This window comes from Schistocerca serialis, chromosome 6 (assembly GCF_023864345.2).
Source record: "Schistocerca serialis cubense isolate TAMUIC-IGC-003099 chromosome 6, iqSchSeri2.2, whole genome shotgun sequence".
Taxonomy (NCBI): domain Eukaryota; kingdom Metazoa; phylum Arthropoda; class Insecta; order Orthoptera; family Acrididae; genus Schistocerca; species Schistocerca serialis.
In genome coordinates, this window is record NC_064643.1 from 187228758 (window position 1) to 187252584 (window position 23827).

Genomic DNA, 23827 nt, shown 5'->3' on the forward strand with positions numbered 1-23827 from the left:
TTCCCTCTCGGTAGTGCCACGTGGTTGTCTGAAGCCCGGTCTTCTTTCCATCGTACAGTCTCCTGACCACTGCTGCCGCCAATCATGTACAGTGGCTACAATCCCGCCAAGTCTTTCTGTAACAGCGCAGAGTCAACATCCAGTTTCTCGTAGCCCTCGTTAAAACTCAGTGAAGTGTCCATAATGGCCTCTTTGTCGCCTTGAAGGCATTCTTGACTAACACCACGTCCTGTCTCGAAGGTAACTAACGCTCACGACTTTTACAGCGTGTATTTAGAGCGAAGCTGATTTGCATGCTCATAGTGGAGCTACTAGCGCCACTCTTATGCGAAGGGTGCAAAATTTGAATAGATGTCATCTTTCAGATGTAGAAATACTCCCAACAACTTCCGTTTATGTCGCACTATGTGCTTGCTGTAGTGAAAGCTTGGTCTCCCTCTACAATTGTTAAACCCCACGGTTCCCATCATTACCAAATTTACGATTCTTTTCGTCAAGTTGTACCTTAAATTTCTTTTCTCTCCAAACACTTACAAAACCTCTTCAGTAATTTCATATACACCCATCTAATGTTCAGCATTCTCCTGTAGCACAACGTTTCAGAAGTTTCTGTTCTCCTGTCATCTGATTGGTTTTTTGTCCGTGTTTCACTTCTGTACAAGGCTTCCCTCCACACAAAAACTTTGAAATGAGACTCCCTAACACTTAAAGTTATATTCAGAGTCAACAAATTTCTGTTTTGTAGAAGTTCTTTCCTTGCTGATGCAAGTCTGAATTTTGTATTCTCTCTACTCTGGCTATCACCAGTTATTTTGCTATCCATTTACTACTTTTAGTGTCTCGTTTCCGAAACTTATTCCCTCAGCTTCGCCTGATTTGATTCGCATACATTCTATTGCCTTATTTTACTTTGGTTGATATTCATGTTACAACCTCTTTTCAAGACTCTGGCCATTCCATTCCACTCATTTTCCAAGTCCTTTACCATCTCTGAAAGAACTCCAGTATCATCGGCAAACAACAAAGTTCTAATTTGTTCTCCTGAACTTTAATTCCCTATCCTGGCTTCTTTTACTGCTTGATCAGTGTTCACACTGCATAACACTGAGGATTGGAAACAATGCTGTCACGCTCATTTCTCAGTTACTGCTTTCCTTTCATGCCCTATGAGCTAACGGCCTTGCCGCAGTGTTACCACCGGTTCCCGTCAGATCGTCGAAGTTAATCGCTGTCGGGCTGGGCTAGCACTTGGACGGGTGGCCATCCGGTCTGCCGAGCGCTATTGGTAAGCGGGGTGCACTCAGACCTTGTGAGGCAAACTGAGGAGCCTCGTAAGCTGACTTACGGCCAGGAGAGCGGTGTGCTGACAACATGCCCCTCCAAATCCGCATCCAGTGACGCCTGTGAACTGAGGATGACACGGCGACCGGTCGGTACCGTTAGGCCTTCCAAGGCCTGTTTCGGACTTTTAGTAGAGTTTCATGTCCTATGACTCCTACAACTGCAGTCTAGTTTGAGTAGAAATTGTGTATAAGCTTCTCTGCATTTTGTACCTGCAACTTCCAGAATTTAAAAAAAAATTGTAATCAGCTGAACTTTATGGAAATGTTTTGTAATTCTACAAATGTTGTAAGTGTACGTTTGCGTTCTTTCAATGTATCATCTAACAAGGAACCCCTTCTCTTGAGGGCGAGATCGCAAGTTCGATCTTTAGTAAGAGACATCTGAAAGCGTTATGTTAACAATCATGACAAGAAAAATACTAGCTGCTAATGACTCGTGTGTACCCGGAGGGCGACAAAAAATGAGTGTCCAGGAAACGCAGGGGTCAATCTTCCATGGGATACATGTATTACACTTCACGAAATGGACATCGTCGACATTCAAGAAATATTCAGAACACCAAATAAAAAATGGCTCGACTCAGTGGTCACAAAGGTTCGCATCATGAAGATCGAAGGCGAACATCTTGGGAGTTACACACCGTACAGGAGTTTCAGCTAGGTATCCACTCTTAAAGAATGCATATAAAATCGTGTTGGTGTAGTGAGAACTGATGGAATGTGATGGCATGCAGCAGAATGCGAAACAGTCTGGAGCTTATCGTGAAATTGGCTATCCGTTAAGGCGTAGCTGCAGAAAGTGCGATAATATGTTTTATAGGTCTGTACCATATCGAGAGGCTTGATTTTGTCCAATGGTTCCAGGTGGTACAGGTGGCATGAACTGCAATATCACACACTTTTCGGGGAGGGATAGTTTTCACTAAAGGAGTATGAATTTAATACGCAGACCAGGAATCAAGCAAAAACAAGTTATTCTGACCTGCTTATGGGCGAAAGCAATGTTCATACCATATTCGTACTTCTCTTACGCGCATACAATAAAGAATCGTAGGGAACAGAACACCTCCAGCTTCTCGCAGCACAATAAGTAACTCTTCACAGGATTTACCATCCAAATAACAGTCGGCATAATTGCATAAGAATGCGTTAAAGCACTGGTGTTAGTTGATATTGATCCAGTTCTCTTGCTACTTCTGATTGCCAGGGTTCCTTTCAAATGTATTTCCCCTTGAAAGGCTAACTGGTCGGAGTTGGAAACAAATTCCTTGTCGAACGGAGGGATACGTTTGTTTATTTTCTCTATAAATTTTAGGGCCGATTCCGCAGTTTGCTGTGCATCGTCTAGTTGGCACTTTCTTTGGAATTTCGTTATCTTACGTCTTCCAAATCTGTAGCACTTGCTGAAGTAATGCAATTATCCACTGGTTCCCTTGAAATCACTGTAATCTATGTGGGGCGCTATTTGATGTGAATAACTATCATGCGGATTCTGTAAATTGTGTAAAGAATCCTTGAAACGCTGAAACACCAGTTTTTGTAACAAGTATGCCTTGTCCTCCACTGAATATCCGTAGCTATTCTTATATATTACACGGTCATATTGCTGACGACTTATTCGAAATTCGTTCATAATTTTTTTGATTATAACGCTGCGGATGGTCTTCCAGGTACGTAATTGTGTTAAGTACCCTCTCCTTGGACAAGTATTCTTCTTTACTATGTTTCACTGGAGAGGGGGTTTGTGGCTCCCTGTCCGTTATCGATGATGACCCATGACTACACCTGTTTCAATATCGCTGTCACTTGTGAAGCACATGTCATCGTCAATATACCCCTCATGTACACCGTCCGCACAATGGAGCGTATACGGCACCACACATTCCACTGACTCATCTTGCAGAAACGCTAATATTTCATGTGCCATTTCTTTCTCAATCTGCGAAACTCCCTGGGTTCCTTTCTGACGAAATGTCAACTTCGGCAACTGTTATAGATATAATGCAATGCTTACATTGTTTATTGTTGCCATCGTTCTGCTTTGTATCAACACCACTGGCACCGTAGCACTTTTGCGAGTTACTCGTCGTCGAAGCAGTTCAACCGTTGGATAACTCCTGTCTCGCCCCCTGTTGCCATTAGCAACCAATATTACGGTTGCATGGTAGGCAATATTTGGGGTGGTCGAATACCGTAAACATCATTGGCCTTTTATGGCCTCGAGCTCAAAGGTTTCCTTACAAAATAAGCCGTTAGGTCAGTATTGCCTTGCGATTTTATAAATTTCTCCGGCACGCAACTCTATCTTCCCGGTCAGGCTGCTCTTTCCGTTCTTGAGGAAATAATTCGTGATTTGTTAGACTGATAGTTCTGTAATACGCGAATATGTGACATGAGAGACTTCTGCCCGTCGCGTACTTACCTTAAAAACGAAATTAGCCAGGGATTTATAGCGTTGACGACTGCGGTAATGGTGGACTGGAGACTCGGCTGGAAGATCTTGCGCCCCCACTGCCTGAAGGCGGCCTCCGGGTTCCGCTGGCAGTTTACCTCGATGCCGAAGGCGACGGACGCGATGATGTCCGTGGCGTAGCGCGCGCCTATCTCTCGCATCTCCATCACCTCTCCCCGTGACGCAGGCTCCTCCAGAATGTCCGCCATCTCACGGCCACAGTCCACCATAGTCTGGAAACGAAACACAATACAGCTCTAGTGTCTCGACTGCTAGAGAGCCTTATCATAGACTGCAATTTCAGCATAATAACAGGGATATAGTGATCGATTTCTAAATAAGCTGTCCGTCTAAGTAGGTAGATTAGCAAGAGGAAGCCACTGCTGTTATCTGTATTGAGACATACGATAGTGTGGTCACAAGTGTTAATAGTAAGTAAGGACCTAATCAGCCCGTCCGATTGGTCTTGCGGTCTAAGGCACGGCTTTCCTGGCGGGAAGGTGCGCCTGGTCCCCGGCACGAATCCGCCCGGCGGATTTGTGTCGAGGTCCGCTGAACCGGCCAGTCTGTGGATGGTTTTTAGGCGGTTTTCCATCTGCCTCGGCGAATGCAAGTTGGTTCCCCTTATTCCGCCTCAGTTACACTATGTCGGCGATTGCTGCACAAACAAGTTCTCCACGTACGCGTCCACCACCATTAATTTACCACGCAAACATAGGGGTTACACTCATCTAGTGTGAAACGTTCCCTGGGGGGTCCACCGGGGACCGAACCGCACAATAACACTGGGTTCGGTGTGGGGTGGTGAAGTGGACTGCGGTAGTCGTCGTGAGGTTGTGAACCACTGCGGCTGCGGCGGGGACGGAGCCTCTCCGTCGTTTCTAGGTCCCCGGTTAACATACAATACAATACAAAGACCTAATCAGACACAATTTCAAAGAATATTCTAGTTCCTATATCTATTACAGATGTCAGTAACTCTGAAGATGCATTAGCAATTTCTCAAGATTGTTTGAGCTCCAGTCATTCAGTGCCCTGTCAAACTAATCACGTTCCGACTCCCCAAGCGTCTTTAGCTGATATGGTCAATGGCTTTTGTATGATACTGACAGCTAGTAAAATTATTCTTTATTGAAACATAATGGGTTTCGAGGCCTAAAGCCGCGTCGTCAGGTGCAACCTACGGGTTGAAGAGCAGAGTACAATGATTCCGTACATATTCCCAGGGTCTCATATGTTTATGCTCCTCACGGAAATGCTGCCGGATATGATTGTCTTCAATGTAAAGTATTTCAGCCATCTATCTGGCCGCCATCATCTCGTGCGATCGCTATGTACTCAATCACGCTGGAACTGCATCACAAACGGCGGCTCCTTTATACCCCCAATCCAGTCTACTGCGCCTGCGCGAGAAGAAGGAGAGCTGCCCCCTCCGAAGCGAAGAATTGCAGCGCCGCCGGCGGTAGAAACTGGCGAAAGTGATAAATCGCAAATTAAGATGTAGCGGGCCGATAACCAGACCGTTGCAGTTTTGTATCAGATAAAATAGAGTTCCATGTCTTGCTTAAAGGAAAACCTTTATCTCTATTAATACTGTCATCAGATTATCGTATTTCGATGGATTCCTTGAGCACACATCCCTGTAACGAGGAGCCGGAGCAACAATTTGCGTCTCTTTAAACGACATGCTATGCCCTTCGTTGAGACAATGTTCGACGACGGCAGATTTTTCAGGCTGAAGCAAACGTATGTGACGCTGATGGTCCACACGTCGGTCGTGAACAGTGCGGATAGTCTGTCCAATATAGACCTTTCCACAATGACAGGGAATTTTATGAACTCCAGGCTTTCTCAATCCCAAATCACCTTTAACAGATCCAAACAGGGCTCTAGTCTTGGTCAAAGGCAAAAGAACACTATTAATATCATATTTCCTGAGAATTCTAGAAATTTTTGAAGAAATACTTCCAGCGAAAGGTAGGAAAGCAACTGTTTTACTAGTATCCGGCGCTGGTTCACTTCATGGTCCAAACTGAAAAGCATGATTAAATTGATGATCGGTATATCCGTTGAGCTTGAAGACAGCCTTAAGATGATCCAGTTTCTGCGTCAAATTTTCGGAATCAGAAATGGCTTCAGCTCTCCTGACCATTGTATGTAGAACTCCCATGCGCTGATGTGGTGGATGACAGCTCGCAGAATGAAGATAGTGGTCCGTATGTGAGGGTTTATAGTATACGCCATGTCCCAAGGTACCATTTTCTTTTTTATGTACCATAACATCCAAAGAAGGTAATTTGCCATCTTTTTTCAATTGGCATCGAAAATTTGATGCTTGGATGAAGACAGTTAAAATGACCTAAAAACCGATTAAGAGCTTCGATTCCATGTGGCCAAACAATGAAAATATGATGCACGTATCTCCAAAAACATGTAGGTTGAAGAGACGAAGTCCTGAGTGCGATATCTTCAAAATCTTTCATAAAAAGATTTTGCTGTTTGGGAAGTAAAATAACTGATAATGGCCGAAATAGAGAAGATGTAAAACGCAGAGTGGCAATAGCAAGAAAAGCGTTTCTCAAAAATAGAAATTTGTTAATACCGAATAAAAATTTAAGTGTTAGGCACTCGTTTCTGAAGGTATTTGTCTGGATTGTAGCGGTGTTCCGAAGTGAAACGTGAATGATAAGTGCTTCTGACAGCAAAAGTTTTTGAAATGTGGTGCTAGAGAAGAAGACTGAAAATTAGATTGGGGGATCGAATAATTAAAGAAAAGGTATTGGCCGGCCGAAGTGGCCGTGCGGTTAAAGGCGCTGCAGTCTGGAACCGCAAGACCGCTACGGTCGCAGGTTCGAATCCTGCCTCGGGCATGGATGTTTGTGATGTCCTTAGGTTAGTTAGGTTTAACTAGTTCTAAGTTCTAGGGGACTAATGACCTCAGCAGTTGAGTCCCATAGTGCTCAGAGCCATTTTTGGCCAAAAGGTATTGAATCGAACTGGTGAAAAATTAATTTGTGGCACAAATTGAATAAAAGAAGATATAGTTTAAAAGGACACACCCTGAAAGAAAGTGCAGAGGTACCGAAGCTTGAATACAAAAAGCAGGTGCAAACTGATGTAGGGCGTGACAAGTTTGGCGAGATGAAGACATTTGCTCGGGGTAGACCAGTATGGAGAGTTGCAACAAACCAGGTTTAGAACTCAAGACCACAACGACAAATCGCCCTAAAGCTAATATTTCACCTTACGGCGGCATAACTAAAGGCGAAGCTTCATCAACTGCTGCTCACAGCTTAGCCATCATTCTGTCCAAAGTCATTTACATAAACGTCGCGCTCGCAAGACCTATTCGTCATAAATTCTTTACAGTTATCTTAGAAGTCTGGTATGTTTTTGAGCTAATACGAGCGTCACTCCAAAAGAAATGCACACTATTTTTTTTAAATCCATCTTTTATTCTACATGTTTGAAAGGTTTACAGTGTGTAGATACATCCTTTAGGAACAATATTTTCATTTCTCCACACAATTTGCATCCCTCTCAACTGCCTTACGCCATCTTGGAACCAGCGCCTGTATACCCGCACGGAAAAATTCTGGACCAACCTGTTGGAGCCACTGTTTGGCAGCGTGCACAGCGGAGTCATCATCTTCAAACCTTGATCCACGAAGAGAGTCTTTCAGTTTCCCAAAGAGGTGATAGTCACATGGAGCCAGGTCATGACTGTAAGGCGGGTGTTTCAGTGTTGTCCATCCGAGTTCTGTGGTCGCTTCCATGGTTTTTTGACTGACATGAGGCCGAGCATTGTCGTGCAACAGCAAAACATCCTGCTTTTGCCGATGTGGTCGAACACGACTCTATCGAGCTTGAAGTTTCTTCAGTGTCGTCACATATGCATAAGAATTTATGGTGGTCCCACTTAGCATGATGTCCACAAGCGAGAGCCATAACTTTTCCAGCAGAAGGTGTGGTTTTGAATTTTTTTCCTTGGGTGAATTTGCATGATTCCACTCCATTGATTGCCTCTTCGTCTCTGGTGAAAAATTATGGAGCCTTGTTTCATCACCTCTCACAATTCTTCAGTCTCCACCTTTCTCGTACTGTTCCAAAAGTTCTCTGCATACCGTTTTTCTTGTTTCTTTGTGAGCCACTGTCAACATCCTGGGAACCCATCTGGCACAAACCTTTTTTTAACGCCAACACTTTCAGTATTCTACAAACACTTCCTTCCCCTATCCCAACGTAGCGTGACAATTCGTTCACTTTGATGCGTCTGTCAGCAGTCACCAATTCGTTAACTCTCTACACATTGTCTGGAGTGTGTGCAGTACGAGGCCTGCCGCTGCGAGGACAATCCTCAATATAGCCGTGCCCGCTTTCATCACGTAACCTGCTTGCCCACCGACTAACTGTACTGCGATCGACAGCAGCATCTCCATATACCTTTTTAAACCTCTTGTGGATGTTTCCCGCTGTCTCGTTTTCACAGCACAGGAATTCTATGACAACACGTTGCTTCTGACGAACGTCAAATCTAGCAGCCATCTTGAAGACATGCTGTGACGGCGCCACTCACGGGAACAGGTTGAACTAAGTTTGAAAACAAGCGGGAAGGATGTATGTTCATCCTGTAAAACTTTCACACATGCAGAATGAAAACAGTATTTTTACAAAAATAGTGTGCATTTCTTTTGGAGTGACCCTTGTATAAGCGTTAATACACGTGTTTCGGACAACAGGCAGAAATTCATTGGAACTATCATTAATAAAAATTGCATACTGTGACCAAATTTCAATTAACTTCTGTCTGCTGTGTAAAAGTGAGCTGTTATCCCTGAGGCAGAGTGGACAGTGCTTTGGATGTGCTTTTGCGGTGAGTAAGTCGGTCAGCTCACCTGGAACATCATCCTCATCTTCCCAGACGTGAAGGTCGGTGTCAGCTTAACGCGCAGCCTCCGCCACTTGTTGCCACCGAGGAAGAAAAGGTGCCTCGACAGAGGCTCCGACTCGTCCACCTGTATACCTCTATCCTGGAACTTCCAGAAGTCCTTAACCAGGATGGTGCGGATCAGATCGGGATCCACTATCACCAGATTCGGCCGGTTGAAGAAGTACATTCCGCCGAAACGATTCCCTAGAACAAATGAACTCATTTTTAGAAGTACCTCTCTCATATTTATTGCGTGATCCATTCAAAATTTAATACCAGCGGAGTTTAATAAAGTACCAATTATTGAAACTGAAATTCGCTCTTTTAAACATTGACGGTGTTGAGTATAAAATACAGGAAGCGAAAGGTTGTACACAGCTTGCACAGAAACCAGGCCACTGCTACGCTGAAGAGCCAAAGAAACTGGCACACCTGCCTAATATCGTGTATGGGCCCCCGCGAGCACGCAGAAGCGCCACAAAATGATGTGGCATGGACTCGACTAATGCCTGAGGTAGTGCTGGAGGGAACTGACACCATGAATCCTGCATGGCTGGCCATAAATCCCTAAGAGTACGAGGGTGGCGGGGGAGGAGGGGGGAGGGGGTAGGAGATCCCTTCTGAACACGCAAGGCATCCAAGATATGCTGAATAATTTTCATGTCCGGGAAGTATGGTGCACAGCGGAAGTGTTTAAACGCAGAAGAGTGTTCCTGGGGCCATTCTGTAGCAATTCTCGATGTATGGGGTGTTGCATTGTCCTGCTGGAATTTCCCAAGTCCGTCGGAGTGCACAATGGACATGAATGCATGCAGATGATCAGACAGGATGCTTACGTGCGTGTCACATGTCAGAGTCGTATCTAGACGAATTAGGGGTCCCATATCACTCCAACAGCACACGCCGCACACCACTACAGAGCCTCGACCAGCTTGAACAGTCCCCTGCTGACAGGCAGGGTGCATGGATTCATCAGATTGTCTCCATGCCCGTCCACGTCTACGCACTAGATACAATTTGAAACGAGACTCGTCCGACTACGCAACATGTTTCCAGTCATCAGCAGTCCAATGTCGGTGTTGATGGGCCCAGGCGAGGCGTAAAGCTTTCTACCGTGCAGTCATCACAGTTACATGAGTGGGCCTTCGGCTGCGAAAGCCCATATCGATGATGTTTCGTAGAATGGTTCGCACGCTGAAGCTTATTGATGGCCCAGCACTGAAATCTGCAGCAATTTGTGGAAGGATTACACTTCTTTCACGTTGAACGATTCTTTTCAGTCGTCTTTAGTCCCGTTCATTCAGGACTTTTTTTCGACCGTAGCGATGTCGGAGATTTGATGTTTTATCGGATTCCCAATATTCACGGTACACTCGCGAAATAGTCGTACGGGGAAATCCTCATTTCATCGCTACCTCGGAGATACTTTGTCCCATTGCTCGTGCGCAGACTATAAAACCAATGTCAAAATGTGGTGTGCATACTGTAAGACCTTCGGTACACACACCATCAGATTATTTGCCTTTTCGCTCTAACGAAGTAGGCGAGTGTCAGCAATATGTCTCGTGGTCTTATCGTGGCGTGTTTATCTTCTGCCGTTAGGTCAGACGATAGAAATGCCACTTGCACGCTTAGAGTAGCAGATTGACGGTGACCAACTTCAAACAGAACTTGATTAATTTTCACACACATTTATTAAAATAATAAAAAGCATAGAAATTACTTAACTTGATTCTGGATGCTGTTTACAATTGACAATCTGAAGTTCCTTTGGTCTTGGTACGTTAATCTTATTCTCACATATCTCTGATACTTGACAAAGTGTCTATACATTTATCTTCATGGCTATGTACAGGAATATGGTAATCTTATTAGGCGCAGACTGAAACTTGACTGCAGACTAATGCAGACTGACTAATCGGATGTCTGCATACTCGTTATAATACCTCGAGCGTTCAGGTATCACCGCGCGCGTGTGATCCACGAGGAGAAAAGGTTCTACGTTAGCAGCAATCTCAATGGCTGCGTGACATATTAATACGCGGATCGGCGGAAGCAGAATTTGGTCCGACTCTACGACAGCGCCATCTTGTAGTGCGGAGACGGACGACCGCTGCGCCTGCGCTGTTGTGCTTAGCGGGGCGCACTCTACTGGGAAAGTTGTGTACGCGCTGACTACGCGGAATTATGTACACAACACAAACTCACTCACATCTTGATAACCTGCCATTGTAGCAGCAGTAACCATCTAACAACTGCGCCAGACATTGTCTTATATAGGCGTTGTCGACCGTAGCACCGCATTCTGCCTGTTTACATACACGTATCTCTGTATTTGAATACGCGTGGCTACGCCAGTTTCTTTTGCGCTTCAGTGTATAAGAGCCGAAGGACATGAAAGGGAAGTAGTAATTGGGAAGACAGTGAGAAAAAGTCGCTGGCGTAGCCTATCTCGGATGTTATTCAATCCTCACATTCAGCAAGCAGTAAAGGAGAAAAATAAATGGTTCAAATGGCTCTAAGCACTATGAGACTTAAGATCTGAGGTCATCAGTCCCCTAGACTACTTAAACCTAACTAACCTAAGGACATCGCACACATCCATGCCCGAGGTAGGATTCGAACCTGCAACCGCAGCAGCAGCGCAGTTCCGAGCTGAAGCGCCTAGAACCGCTCGGCTCTAGCAGCCGGCAGTAAATGAGACCAAGGAGTAATTTAGACCAGTAATTTCATGTCCATCACATTAATGTATGCCGGCCGGTGTGGCCGTGCGGTTCTAGGCGCTTCAGTTTGGAACCGCGTGACCACTACGGTCGTAGGTTCGAATCCTGCCTCGGGCATGAATGTGTGTGATGTCCTTAGGTTACTTAGGTTTAAGTAGTTCTAAGTTCTAGGGGACTGATGACCTCAGATGTTGAGTCCCATAGTGCTCAGAGCGATTTGGACCATTTTTGAACCATTAATGTATGGTTATTTAAATTAATGTATTAGTCAGAAGTAACAGCTTGAAAAGAATATTTCTCGCCGTTTCGTTTTCCAAGGGTTTTGGGAGTGGAGGATAGGATATCCACGATTCTTCATAAGTACCTCCAGATTTTCTGAAGACAACTGCGCAAAAAGTACAAGACATACCGGGAACAGACACCCATCCGTAAACAGAACATCTCTCTAAATTTGTAACTCACACTACGGGTGCTCAATATGGGCTTCGTTTGTGGGGTGACAAGCGTCAGTTCGTGGATGCAAGTCGTTAACACGATGTGTACGGGAAGGCACGAATCTGGTAACTGGGTTACATATCTGCAGGTGCGAATTATTTCGATGTGACAATACGGTGACCAGGGTAAACAATGAAAGTTGAGGACATCACAACCTACAGGTACAATCTGTAACTATAAGAATCCCGATAAGAATTTGTAGGTTTCCCTTCACCAGTAGGACACTGATGCACAGCAATAACAAGCAACTAATTCCTATCAGTTCTTTGAAAGACTATCGTGGGACATGTATTTCCCGTTGGTAATGAAAGGGTTAAAGTTCAGGGAGAAGAAATAAAGCAGTAACTCGATAACTAAAAGCCATCGCAACTTCAGATAGCAGCGTACATTAACCAGAATCTTTACATATTACAAAGTACACCGCCGAATGTTTTCGTCTGTATGCGAAGGATAGTCAGGAACCACTGTAGGTGCCGGCCGCTGTGACCGAGCTGTTTTTGGCGCTTCAGTCCGGAACCGCGCTGCTGCTACGGTCGCAGGTTCGAATACTGCTTCGGGCATGGCTGTGTGTGATGTCCTTAGGTTACTTCGGTTTAAGTAGTTATAAGTCTTGGGGACTGATGACCTCAAATGTTAAGTCCCATAGTGCTTGAATCCATTTGAACCACTGTAGCTATTTTGATACGGTTTTCAGTAATACACTTCCGAAAAAAAATCTACGCCTGGAAAGATGACATCGATTTGGTCCGATAACGGCATAAGCCACCTGGAGGATAATAGATGTACTGACGATGGTCTCAAGGTCGTCTGCCAACAGATAGCGTAGTGGCATAGCTGACAGAGCGCCATCTGTGTCTACCTCACAATAGGGAATGCTCACAGCCGGAAGGTTTCCCTAAATCGCTCCAGGCAAATGCCGGGATGGTTCCTTTCAAAGGGCACGGCCGACTTCCTTCCCCATCCTTCCCTAATCCGATGAGACCGATGACCTCGCTGTCTGGTCTTCTTCCCCAAAACAACCCCAACAACCAACCCCCTATGTTTGCGTGGCAGAGTAATGGTGGTGTACGCGTACGTGGAGAACTTGTTTGCGCAGCAATCGCCGACAAAGTGTAACTGAGGCGGAATAAGGGGAACCAGCCCGCATTCGCCGAGGCAGATGGAAAACCGCCTAAAAATCATCCACAGACTGGCCGGTTCACCGGACTTCGACACAAGTCCGCCGGGCGGATTCGTGCCGGGGACCAGGCGCTCCTTCGCGCCCGGAAAGCTGTGCGTTGGATCGCATGGCCAATCGGGCGGGCAAGCCTTACTTAAGTATAATTAAAATATCCTTAAATAATTCCTTTTAGGGCACTAGAATTTAGACATATAGCTGCAGGCCTTACTTAATTAAAATTAAAATATCTTCTCGCTAAAGGCCCAAATAATATTTCAGATCAGTAAGGAAATTCTTTAAAGGCAAGCATTTACCAATTTCGGCTAAAAGCCATATTAAGGAAAATTTAAATTAATTCCTCTGCTGAAAGACAAATAATTTTTCAACATAATAAAAGGCAACCTTTAAAGACAAGCATTTACACAGTACAACAGAAAACCATCTTAAAAAAACTTGAAATATCTTGACGGCTGAAGGCCCAAACAATTATTCAAATTAATTAAAGACAAACCTTAAGTTAAGCATTTACACAGTACGGCTGAAGGCCATTTTAAGAATTCAAGAAAATTAAAGACAAACCTTACAGACGGGAATTTACACATTACGGCTGAAAGCCACAGACAAACGCTGCTGAAGGCCTAAATACAGAGCAAACAAGAATTTTAAATAAACTCGGCTGAAGGCCTAATCTTAAAATACTTCGCATAAGGTTCGGCTGAAGGCCATGTACTGAACATAGAACAAACAAAATTAATACACGGATGAAGGCGTGGCACAGTGCTTGCGACAAAAGAAATCACAATCACAAACAACAGAACAGCGGTGCTCAGAAGTGTTCTAAGGGTCGGCCTGGGGGAGGAAACTCTAACAACAGTTTAGGTGAGGCAGGCAGCCAAGCGTAACACTAAATAATCGGGTGGCAGCGCGACCTAGGAACGGCTGACGAATCAACCAACAAGCTAATCAATTCCCTCTGTTGCAACCGACCGACCACGTACTCCAGTACGCAGACAGCATTCATTTGCTCAGCGGAAATCACAGAAGCTACACACAGTTCCACGTAAACACTTGCATCAAAACTCCAACAATCCTAAAACCAATCACTGTGGAACAACAAGGAGAAATCCCAAGCCGACACACACAGAGGTTCCATAAGCGGTCGGCGACCAAATGCACGTCGTCCGATGAGACAATAGACCGAACGACCAACCAAGGTCGTCCCCACTCAAGTAATGAGTGTCGGCAACGGTCGGGCGAGTCTTGGCTGTTCGGAGCTGACTGCAGCTCCAACCCGAATCAACTCGATGTCCGTTCGGAACTCGGAGACACGGCGACCCGGCCACACTGGCTCGGACCCAACCATGCAGAGGTAACTCTTGCCAATTGGCGACGACATCTCTGCAGAAGGAAGGTACCGACCCACGTCCGGGACGATGACCAACTTGGCTTGGTTTGTTTTGGGGAAGGAGACCAGACAGCGAGGTTGGTTGGTTGGTTTGGGGAAGGAGACCAGACAGCGAGGTCATCGGTCTCATCGGATTAGGGAAGGACAGGGAAGAAAGTCGGCCGTGCCCTTTGAAAGGAACCATCCCGGCATTTGCCTGGAGCGATTTAGGGAAATCACGGAAAACCTAAATCAGGATGGCCGGACGCGGGATTGAACCGTCGTCCTCCCGAATGCAGATGACCAACTGACGAGGCCCAGACACGGTCAAAAGACCAAATACACGTCTGCCAATGAGACGACCAACCGAGCGACCAACGAGGGGTCGTTACGGCTCCAATCTCCTTCAGTCGGACAGTTCATGTGTGTGGCCAGCGGTCGGCAAGTACTGGCTGTCCGCGCCTCACTGGCGCTCCGTCCCCGACTGAACTCCCGACAGACGACGACCCAGAAAAACTAGCGCTCGCTCCAGAGATAGTACGACAGTGCACTGTCGATACGCGCTGCTGCTGCCACCAACGGGCAAGCAAACCAGCAACTTAGTGACGCCAGTAAATCGAATAAGGAGGAGGGCACAGTACCGCAAAGACAAGGTGACAATAAATAAACGGCATGAACACGAGCCGCGCCCGGCTCAGTAATGTTTTAATAAAAGTGATTTTTTTTGCATCCATTGTCTGTTATGAGATGTTTACATTTTGACTTACCTTTCAGCTTCCGGTATGCGTCAGTGACATCCATCGGCATGGACCGCTTGCCCACAAAACTTTCGTATACATTGCCAAAGGGGAACTGAGGTTCCAGGTAAGGCACCCCCTTCTTCTGCCAGTACTTGTACGAGTGGGAGAACCACACGTACACTGCCACTACTGCCAGCGACACGACGACCAGCAGCTCGGTGAACCACGATTCCGCGTACAAGCCCATGCTGGTGGACCTGAAACACGAGCAGACGGCCTGGCGTGAATGCCACGAACTGCTGCATGATTCTCATTACCACTTGCTACAGTGCATGGGCGCTCTCTGGCCTCTACTCCTTCCCCACTCCCTACCTCTTTATCACTATCTCTCTTGCAGCCCATCACCTTCTCTCCACAGTGCACCCTGATTCCCATGCCGTGAGAGATATCCTCTGCAGACGATCAAACATTTTAGCAACACTTACATGGAATACTGTGATTCCCAGACAGTTTCGTTGAAGATTCAGTATCTGAAAGCATCCCTGAGTCATTCATACCGTTGAGATGCAGTGTAATCGTTGCTGAAATCAAAAGATTTGGCAATGTTGTCAAAGAAAACCATCATTCTCCACACACCAAACTTGAATACTAGTAAGAGATACTGGTCTACGGACGTTAATATTTCTTTCGTTCTGACATAGAGCGCGGCGTTAAGCTGTTTGCATAGTTATGTTTGATGATTTGAAGAAACATCCGGGGAACATGAGCTGACAATGAGAGGGTCTAACATGGTTTTGATCAAGTTTACAAGGATATTCTATATTGAAAATAAACGGACACGTGTCGTTAGACACTCCCCAATTTTTTAATAAAACGAGGCTATAGATGATTACGGAAATATGGTCTAAAAACAAAGATTTTTATTAATACAATATTGGTCCAAAGTTCATAATGTTCGAGTTAATGTTTTTACCTTTTCATGCTGTACCTTGGGTACCCGTCATTTGACATCTCTAGCAGAGCGAGGTCGGCGGTGGAGCGGTCAAAACACAAAACTACCAATGGCTGGTCTTGATCGTGTGTTTTTTCATTCGATTTTTTTTGTGTATCTTGTAATATTCTGATAATTAGAACACTTTTCTTTGCCTTTTTTGAAATAAAACATCTGGAAGTGTCATTAATAATAACATAATTATAAATAATGATTGACAGTTATTTTCATCACGATGTTGTTGTTGTTGTTGTTGTTGTGGTCTTGAGTTCAGAGCCTGGTTTGATGCAGCTCTCCATGCTACTCTGTCCTGCGCAAGCTTCTTCATCTCCAAGTAACTACTGCACCCTACATTCTTCTGAATTCCCTTAGTGTATTCATCTCTTGGTCTCCCTCTACCGTTTTTACCCTCCACGCTGCCCTCCAATACGAACGTGGTGATCCCTTGAAGCCTCAGAACATGTCCTACCAACCGATCCCTTCTTCTAGTCAAGTTGTGCCACAAATTCGTCTTCTCTCCAATTCTGTTCAGTACCTCCTCATTTGTTATATGATCATCAGCATTCTTCTGTAGCACCACATTTCGAAAGCTTCTATTCTCTTCTTGTCTAAACTATTTATCGTCCATGTTTCATTCCCATACATGACTACATTCCAAATAAATACTTTTAGAAGAGACTTCCTGTCACTTAAATCTATACTCGATGTTAACAAATTTCTCCTCTTCAGAAACGATTTTCTTGTCATTGCCAGTCTACATTTTATATCCTCTCTACTTCGACCATCATCAGTTATTTTGCTCCCCAAATAGCAAAACTCCTTTACTACTTTAAGTGTCTCATTTCCTAATCTAATTCCCTCAGCATCACCTGACTTAATTTGACTACATTCCATTATCCTCGTTTTGCTTTTGTTGGTGTTCATCTGGTATCCTCCATTCGAGACACTGTCCATTCCGGTCAGCTGCTCTTCCAGGTACTTTGCTGTCTCGACAGAATTACAATGTCATCGGCAAACCGCAAAGTTTTTACTTCTTCTCCACGGATTTTAATTCCTGATCCAAATTTTTCTTTTTTTTCCTTTATTGCTTACTCAATATATAGATTGAATAACATTTGGGACAGGCTACAACCCTGCCTCACTCCCTTCCCAACCACTGCTGCCCTCTCATGCCCCTCGACTCTTTATAACTGTCATCTGGTTTCTGTACAAATTGTAAATACACTCCTGGAAATGGAAAAAAGAACACATTGACACCGGTGTGTCAGACCCACCATACTTGCTCCGGACACTGCGAGAGGGCTGTACAAGCAATGATCACACGCACGGCACAGCGGACACACCAGGAACCGCGGTGTTGGCCGTCGAATGGCGCTAGCTGCGCAGCATTTGTGCACCGCCGCCGTCAGTGTCAGCCAGTTTGCCGTGGCATACGCAGCTCCATCGCAGTCTTTAACACTGGTAGCATGCCGCGACAGCGTGGACGTGGACCGTATGTGCAGTTGACGGACTTTGAGTGAGGGCGTATAGTGGGCATGCGGGAGGCCGGGTGGACGTACCGCCGAATTGCTCAACACGTGGGGCGTGAGGTCTCCACAGTACATCGATGTTGTCGCCAGTGGTCGGCGGAAGGTGCACGTGCCCGTCGACCTGGGACCGGACCGCAGCGACGCACGGATGCACGCCAAGACCGTAGGATCCTACGCAGTGCCGTAGGGGACCGCACCGCCACTTCCCAGCAAATTAGGGACACTGTTGCTCCTGGGGTATCGGCGAGGACCATTCGCAACCGTCTCCATGAAGCTGGGCTACGGTCCCGCACACCGTTAGGCCGTCTTCCGCTCACGCCCCAACATCGTGCAGCCCGCCTCCAGTGGTGTCGCGACAGGGGTGAATGGAGGGACGAATGGAGACGTGTCGTCTTCAGCGATGAGAGTCGCTTCTGCCTTGGTGCCAATGATGGTCGTATGCGTGTTTGGCGCCGTGCAGGTGAGCGCCACATTCAGGACTGCATACGACCGAGGCACACAGGGCCAACACCCGGCATCATGGTGTGGGGAGCGATCTCCTACACTGGCCGTACACGACTGGTGATCGTCGAGGGGACACTGAATAGTGCTCGGTACATCCAAACCGTCATCGAACCCATCGTTCTACCATTCCTAGACCGGCAAGGGAACTTGCTGTTCCAACAGGACAATGCACGTCCGCATGTATCCCGTGCCACCCAACGTGCTCTAGAAGGTGTAAGTCAACTACCCTGGCCAGCAAGATCTCCGGATCTGTCCCCCATTGAGCATGTATGGACTGGATGAAGCGTCGTCTCACGCGGTCTGCACGTCCAGCACGAACGCTGGTCCAACTGAGGCGCCAGGTGGAAATGGCATGGCAAGCCGTTCCACAGGACTACATCCAGCATCTCTACGATCGTCTCCATGGGAGAACAGCAGCCTGCATTGCTGCGAAAGGTGGATATACACTGTAGTAGTGCCGACATTGTGCATGCTCTGTTGCCTGTGTCTATGTGCCTGTGGTTCTGTCAGTGTGATCATGTGATGTATCTGACCCCAGGAATGTGTCAATAAAGTTTCCCCTTCCTGGGACAATGAATTCACGGTGTTCTTATTTCAATTTCCAGGAGTGTAGCTTTTCGCTCCCCGTATTTGACCCCTGCCACCTTCAGAATTTGAAAGGACGTATTGCAGTCAACATTGTCAATAGCTTTCTCCAAGTCTACAAATGCTAGAAACGTAGGTCTGCCTGTCCTTAATCTATCTTCTAAGATAAGTCGTAGGGTCAGTATCGCCTCACGTGTTCCAACATTTCTACGGATTCCAAACTGATCTTCCCCACGGTTGGCTTTACCAGTTTTTCCATTCCTCTGTAATTAATTCGTGTCAGTATTTTGCAGTCGTGACTTATTAAACTGATAGTTCGTTAATTTTCACACCTGTCAAAACCTGCTTTCTTTGGGATTAGATTCATCGCGATACATAGTAGAAAAATACACCACAAGTATGTTGTTCCGTAATCCTAACTGATGGTCTGTTCTTGAGCGTTCACGGTGAAAATTATCGTAGAAACAGGAAAACACAAGTATTTCTCGCATCATGCGACCGAGCGAGGTGTCGCAGTGGTCAGCACGCTGGGCCTGCATTAGGGAAGACGACGGTTCAAATCCCCGTCCGGCCATTCAGATTTAGGTTCCTGGTGATTTCCCTAAATCGCCCCAGCCAAATGGCGGGATGGTTCCTTTGAACAGCGCATGGACGTTTTCTTCCTCATCCTTCCATAACCCGAGCTTCTGCTCCGTCTCTACTGACCGCGTTGCCGACGTTACGTTAAAGTATAATTTCCCTACTCCCTCCCCCCGCACCATACGCAACACTCTAACGAAATCTCACAGCACTGACTGTTTCCGGAACATTGCTCGTGGAATACGTACCTCCTTCAAGTTCCTAACAGCAGGTCTATGATCTATCACATGTCAGTCTGCTTGCGTACCAAGCGTATAAAAGCATATCATGAAAGACAGGCGGGACAACTGGTTATGGACCAACTCGTGAATTTTGCAAGCATCTGCCTTACGTTGTAGTTCTCTGTTTTGCTGCGATGTCGTGTGATTTTGAAGACGTTCGAAGAAATTCTTTACCTGTAAGCAGAAGTAAACGTCACACAGGCGACAAAGAGAAATACATATCGGTGGTATCACTTTCAAGATGCGTCATCAGTATGAAAGTCCTACAACAGCGCTTCATGTCGGTTTGGCCACCCCTTGAATCGAGTATCAGGCAAAATTTACTTTGTTGCACATAAACTTTCACGACATGATCCAAATATACACTCCTGGAAATGGAAAAAAGAACACATTGACACCGGTGTGTCAGACCCACCATACTTGCTCCAGACACTGCGAGAGGGCTGTACAAGCAATGATCACACGCACGGCACAGCGGACACATCAGGAAGCGCGGTGTTGGCCGTCGAATGGCGCTAGCTGCGCAGCATTTGTGCACCGCCGCCGTCAGTGTCAGCCAGTTTGCCGTGGCATACGGAGCTCCATCGCAGTCTTTAACACTGGTAGCATGCCGCGACAGCGTGGACGTGAACCGTATGTGCAGTTGACGGACTTTGAGCGAGGGCGTATAGTGGGCATGCGGGAGGCCGGGTGGACTTACCGCCGAATTGCTCAACACGTGGGGCGTGAGGTCTCCACAGTACATCGATGTTGTCGCCAGTGGTCGGCGGAAGGTGCACGTGCCCGTCGACCTGGGACCGGACCGCAGCGACGCACGGATGCACGCCAAGACCGTAGGATCCTACGCAGTGCCGTAGGGGACCGCACCGCCACTTCACAGGAAATTAGGGACACTGTTGCTCCTGGGGTATCGGCGAGGACCATTCGCAACCGTCTCCATGAAGCTGGGCTACGGTCCCGCACACCGTTAGGCCGTCTTCCGCTCACGCCCCAACATCGTGCAGCCCGCCTCCAGTGGTGTCGCGACAGGCGTGAATGGAGGGACGAATGGAGACGTGTCGTCTTCAGCGATGAGAGTCGCTTCTGCCTTGGTGCCAATGATGGTCGTATGCGTGTTTGGCGCCGTGCAGGTGAGCGCCACAATCAGGACTGCATACGACCGAGGCACACAGGGCCAACACCCAGCATCATGGTGTGGGGAGCGATCTCCTACACTGGCCGTACACCACTGGTGATCGTCGAGGGGACACTGAATAGTGCACGGTACATCCAAACCGTCATCGAACCCATCGTTCTACCATTCCTAGACCGGCAAGGGAACTTGCTGTTCCAACAGGACAATGCACGTCCGCATGTATCCTGTGCCACCCAACGTGCTCTAGAAGGTGTAAGTCAACTACCCTGGCCAGCAAGATCTCCGGATCTGTCCCTCATTGAGCATGTTTGGGACTGGATAAAGCGTCGTCTCACGCGGTCTGCACGTCCAGCACGAACGCTGGTCCAACTGAGGCGCCAGGTGGAAATGGCATGGCAAGCCGTTCCACAGGACTACATCCAGCATCTCTACGATCGTCTCCATGGGAGAATAGCAGCCTGCATTGCTGCGAAAGGTGGATATGCACTGTACTAGTGCCGACATTGTGCATGCTCTGTTGCCTGTGTCTATGTGCCTGTGGTTCTGTCAGTGTGATCATGTGATGTATCTGACCCCAGGAATGTGTCAATAAAGTTTCCCCTTCCTGGGACAATGAATTCACGGTGTTCTTATTTCAATTTCCAGGAGTGTAGTTGATGCAGTTGGAAGGTCAACTTTCCTGATTATGAGGACGTGACGAAAACGTTACCAAATTCCCTCTGAAGAGCTTCAGCTTCATGACAGACCCATGGTCCGAATTTTCCATTGGGTTCTTGCAAACACAAGAACGCTGAGGGCAGCAGTCTTCCGGATGCAGTGATGGAATACTGCGCAGTGTACCGGAGTTTAACGCTATGCACACTACCAATTGCAACAAACGTTTTCTTCTCGCCTCGATGCGTCAACATACGTTTCATATCGACACGATATTGGCATCCTGCTCGGTCTGTGTTGTGACAAAATCTCGGTCATAGGTTGCGGTCAAGGCTTTGGTCTGCCGTTGAAACAGCTCCGCAGCTTCAAGTGGTTTTTCAGTCGATGTCACTTATGCCTTGGAAAGGTATTTGGTGACGTGGCGTTGGCTTATTCTCTATCTCGCTTTGAACCTTCTAACAACCCTACCACAACAAAGGTCAAAAATTAATTATGATTGTAGTGTTGCTCACGCTGCTAAATATTGCATGTTCGGGCAACAACAAAGTTATATTATGTGGCAGGTGTCATTAGAGCGCAGTTAAATAATGTCATTTCTTGAAATAATGGATAAACTAGGCACTCATCTTTTCATGTTTCCCACGCTGGTCTTGTTGTGAACTCATGGCTCAATCGTCGAAAATCTAGGTAGTGATGATTCCATGCTCGGATGCAAAGAGGCCTAGGTGTTATTATGCGATATTCAAAAGTTTTATAGATGTGTTTCATAAACCATTCTTGAAGATTAAACTTTTGCAAGTTAAGACAATGGTGACGTAAAAAAGTAATCAGCACTCCGAATTTAAGTTACACTTCTTTTTTATTACTTTTGTTGCAATATCACTTCAAAATATAAAACGCACTTGAAAATATCTTCCTCACTGTTAAAGTTCACATTTCATAAACTGACTACAGTTTGCGTCTTTTCAACATGACAACCAAGACTTGACTCTCTAATAACCGCTTACGCGCCAAAAAATCAGAGTTACAAGTACGTCAAAGATCATAGTGACAAAAGAAACAATACACATAAGAATAATATCACTGCAATATAAACATATCGATGTATCAAAGTACCTCTACATTAATGAAATCAAATGTGAATGTTGTCACAGAAATATGTTAACCATTTTACAGAAACACAGTAGAATATTGCTGGTATCGAGAGGTTTAAGCGAGGTGCCGTAATAGTTACGTAATTCAAGTACCATTACAACCTCTTTGCCGATGATGATGATGCCGTCAAATGAAAATCACTCTTCTGTGATTTACACTATATACTTGCTGCTATCGCCCATTGCTAAACAGTTGTTGTTATTACGTGCTCTGCACGTTCTCTGACTTCATTCAATCCTTCAAACGTCCATTTATCGATGGCAGTTAATTTATCGGTTTCGGATCCTAAGTTTTGGATGGCTGCCTCTCACCTCTTCAACTCTTGAGGTCGCCCCCTTGGTCTGCAGTGTTTTCAAACTGCTACCCTATTTGGATGTCGTTTCACCAATTTAACAGCAGATATTTTTACATAGGATGGTACTTGCTCTCACGACTTGCATCTCTTTGATTCTGGTTCGTACGCTGAATCATCATCTTCTCTTCCTGAATTCGCAGCTAATGACGTTAACGCACTGGAATCGCCGGCGATATTGGTACTTTCGACAAAATCTGGTATAGTACTGGTTTCATTTTCATGGAGAACCTTTTCGACATCTACCAAAAGTCGTTTCCCGGTGCATAATCCGAACCTATTGATAAAATTCATTGCCGATTCAATGAGATCTTTAAGAAATCGATGCACTGAGAGCTGGTAGGTCAAAGCATTTGTCTCGGAATAAATTCGAGAAATCGTGTATAGTTCCTGTTCACTTTCTTCACTCATGTTTTCACTGATATCTGCAACATATTCAACATTTTAAACTTCACATTCCGCTGGCGAACTTGCCGAAGATTGTTGATTTACCATCATTTTGATAGTTCACTTACATACAAACGTCAACAGTGATATGAAAGAGTTGGATAAAGTTGTATTCACTCGCCAAAGAGTTCTGGATGAGGATTCTCGGAATTCGTGAACAACGTACACTTAAGAGGCAAGGAAACTGGTACACCTGCCTAATATCGTGTAGGGCCCCCACGAGCACGCAGAAGTCCCAAAACATGACGTGGCATGGACTCGACTAATGTCTGAAGTATAGCTGGTGGGAATTGACACCATGAATCCTGCAGGGCTGTTCATAAATACGTAAGAGTACGAGGGGATGGAGATCTCTTCTGAAAAGCACGTTGCAAGGTATTACAGATATG

At 46.0% G+C, this 23827-nt stretch overlaps 1 protein-coding gene across 2 annotated transcripts in view; it reads right to left on the minus strand.

The window, feature by feature from the left end:
• Positions 1-23827, minus strand: part of LOC126484082 (cytochrome P450 6k1-like) — a 270241-nt gene that overhangs the window by 34088 nt on the left and 212326 nt on the right. For both annotated transcript variants that reach the window (XM_050107452.1, XM_050107453.1), the window contains exons 2-4: positions 15254-15483; positions 8691-8929; positions 3766-4028 (exon numbers count right to left, since the gene is read on the minus strand). In XM_050107452.1, the coding sequence (XP_049963409.1) occupies positions 3766-4028; positions 8691-8929; positions 15254-15473 (722 nt within the window). In that variant the 5' untranslated portion in view covers positions 15474-15483. The remainder of the gene's footprint in view (positions 1-3765; positions 4029-8690; positions 8930-15253; positions 15484-23827) is intronic.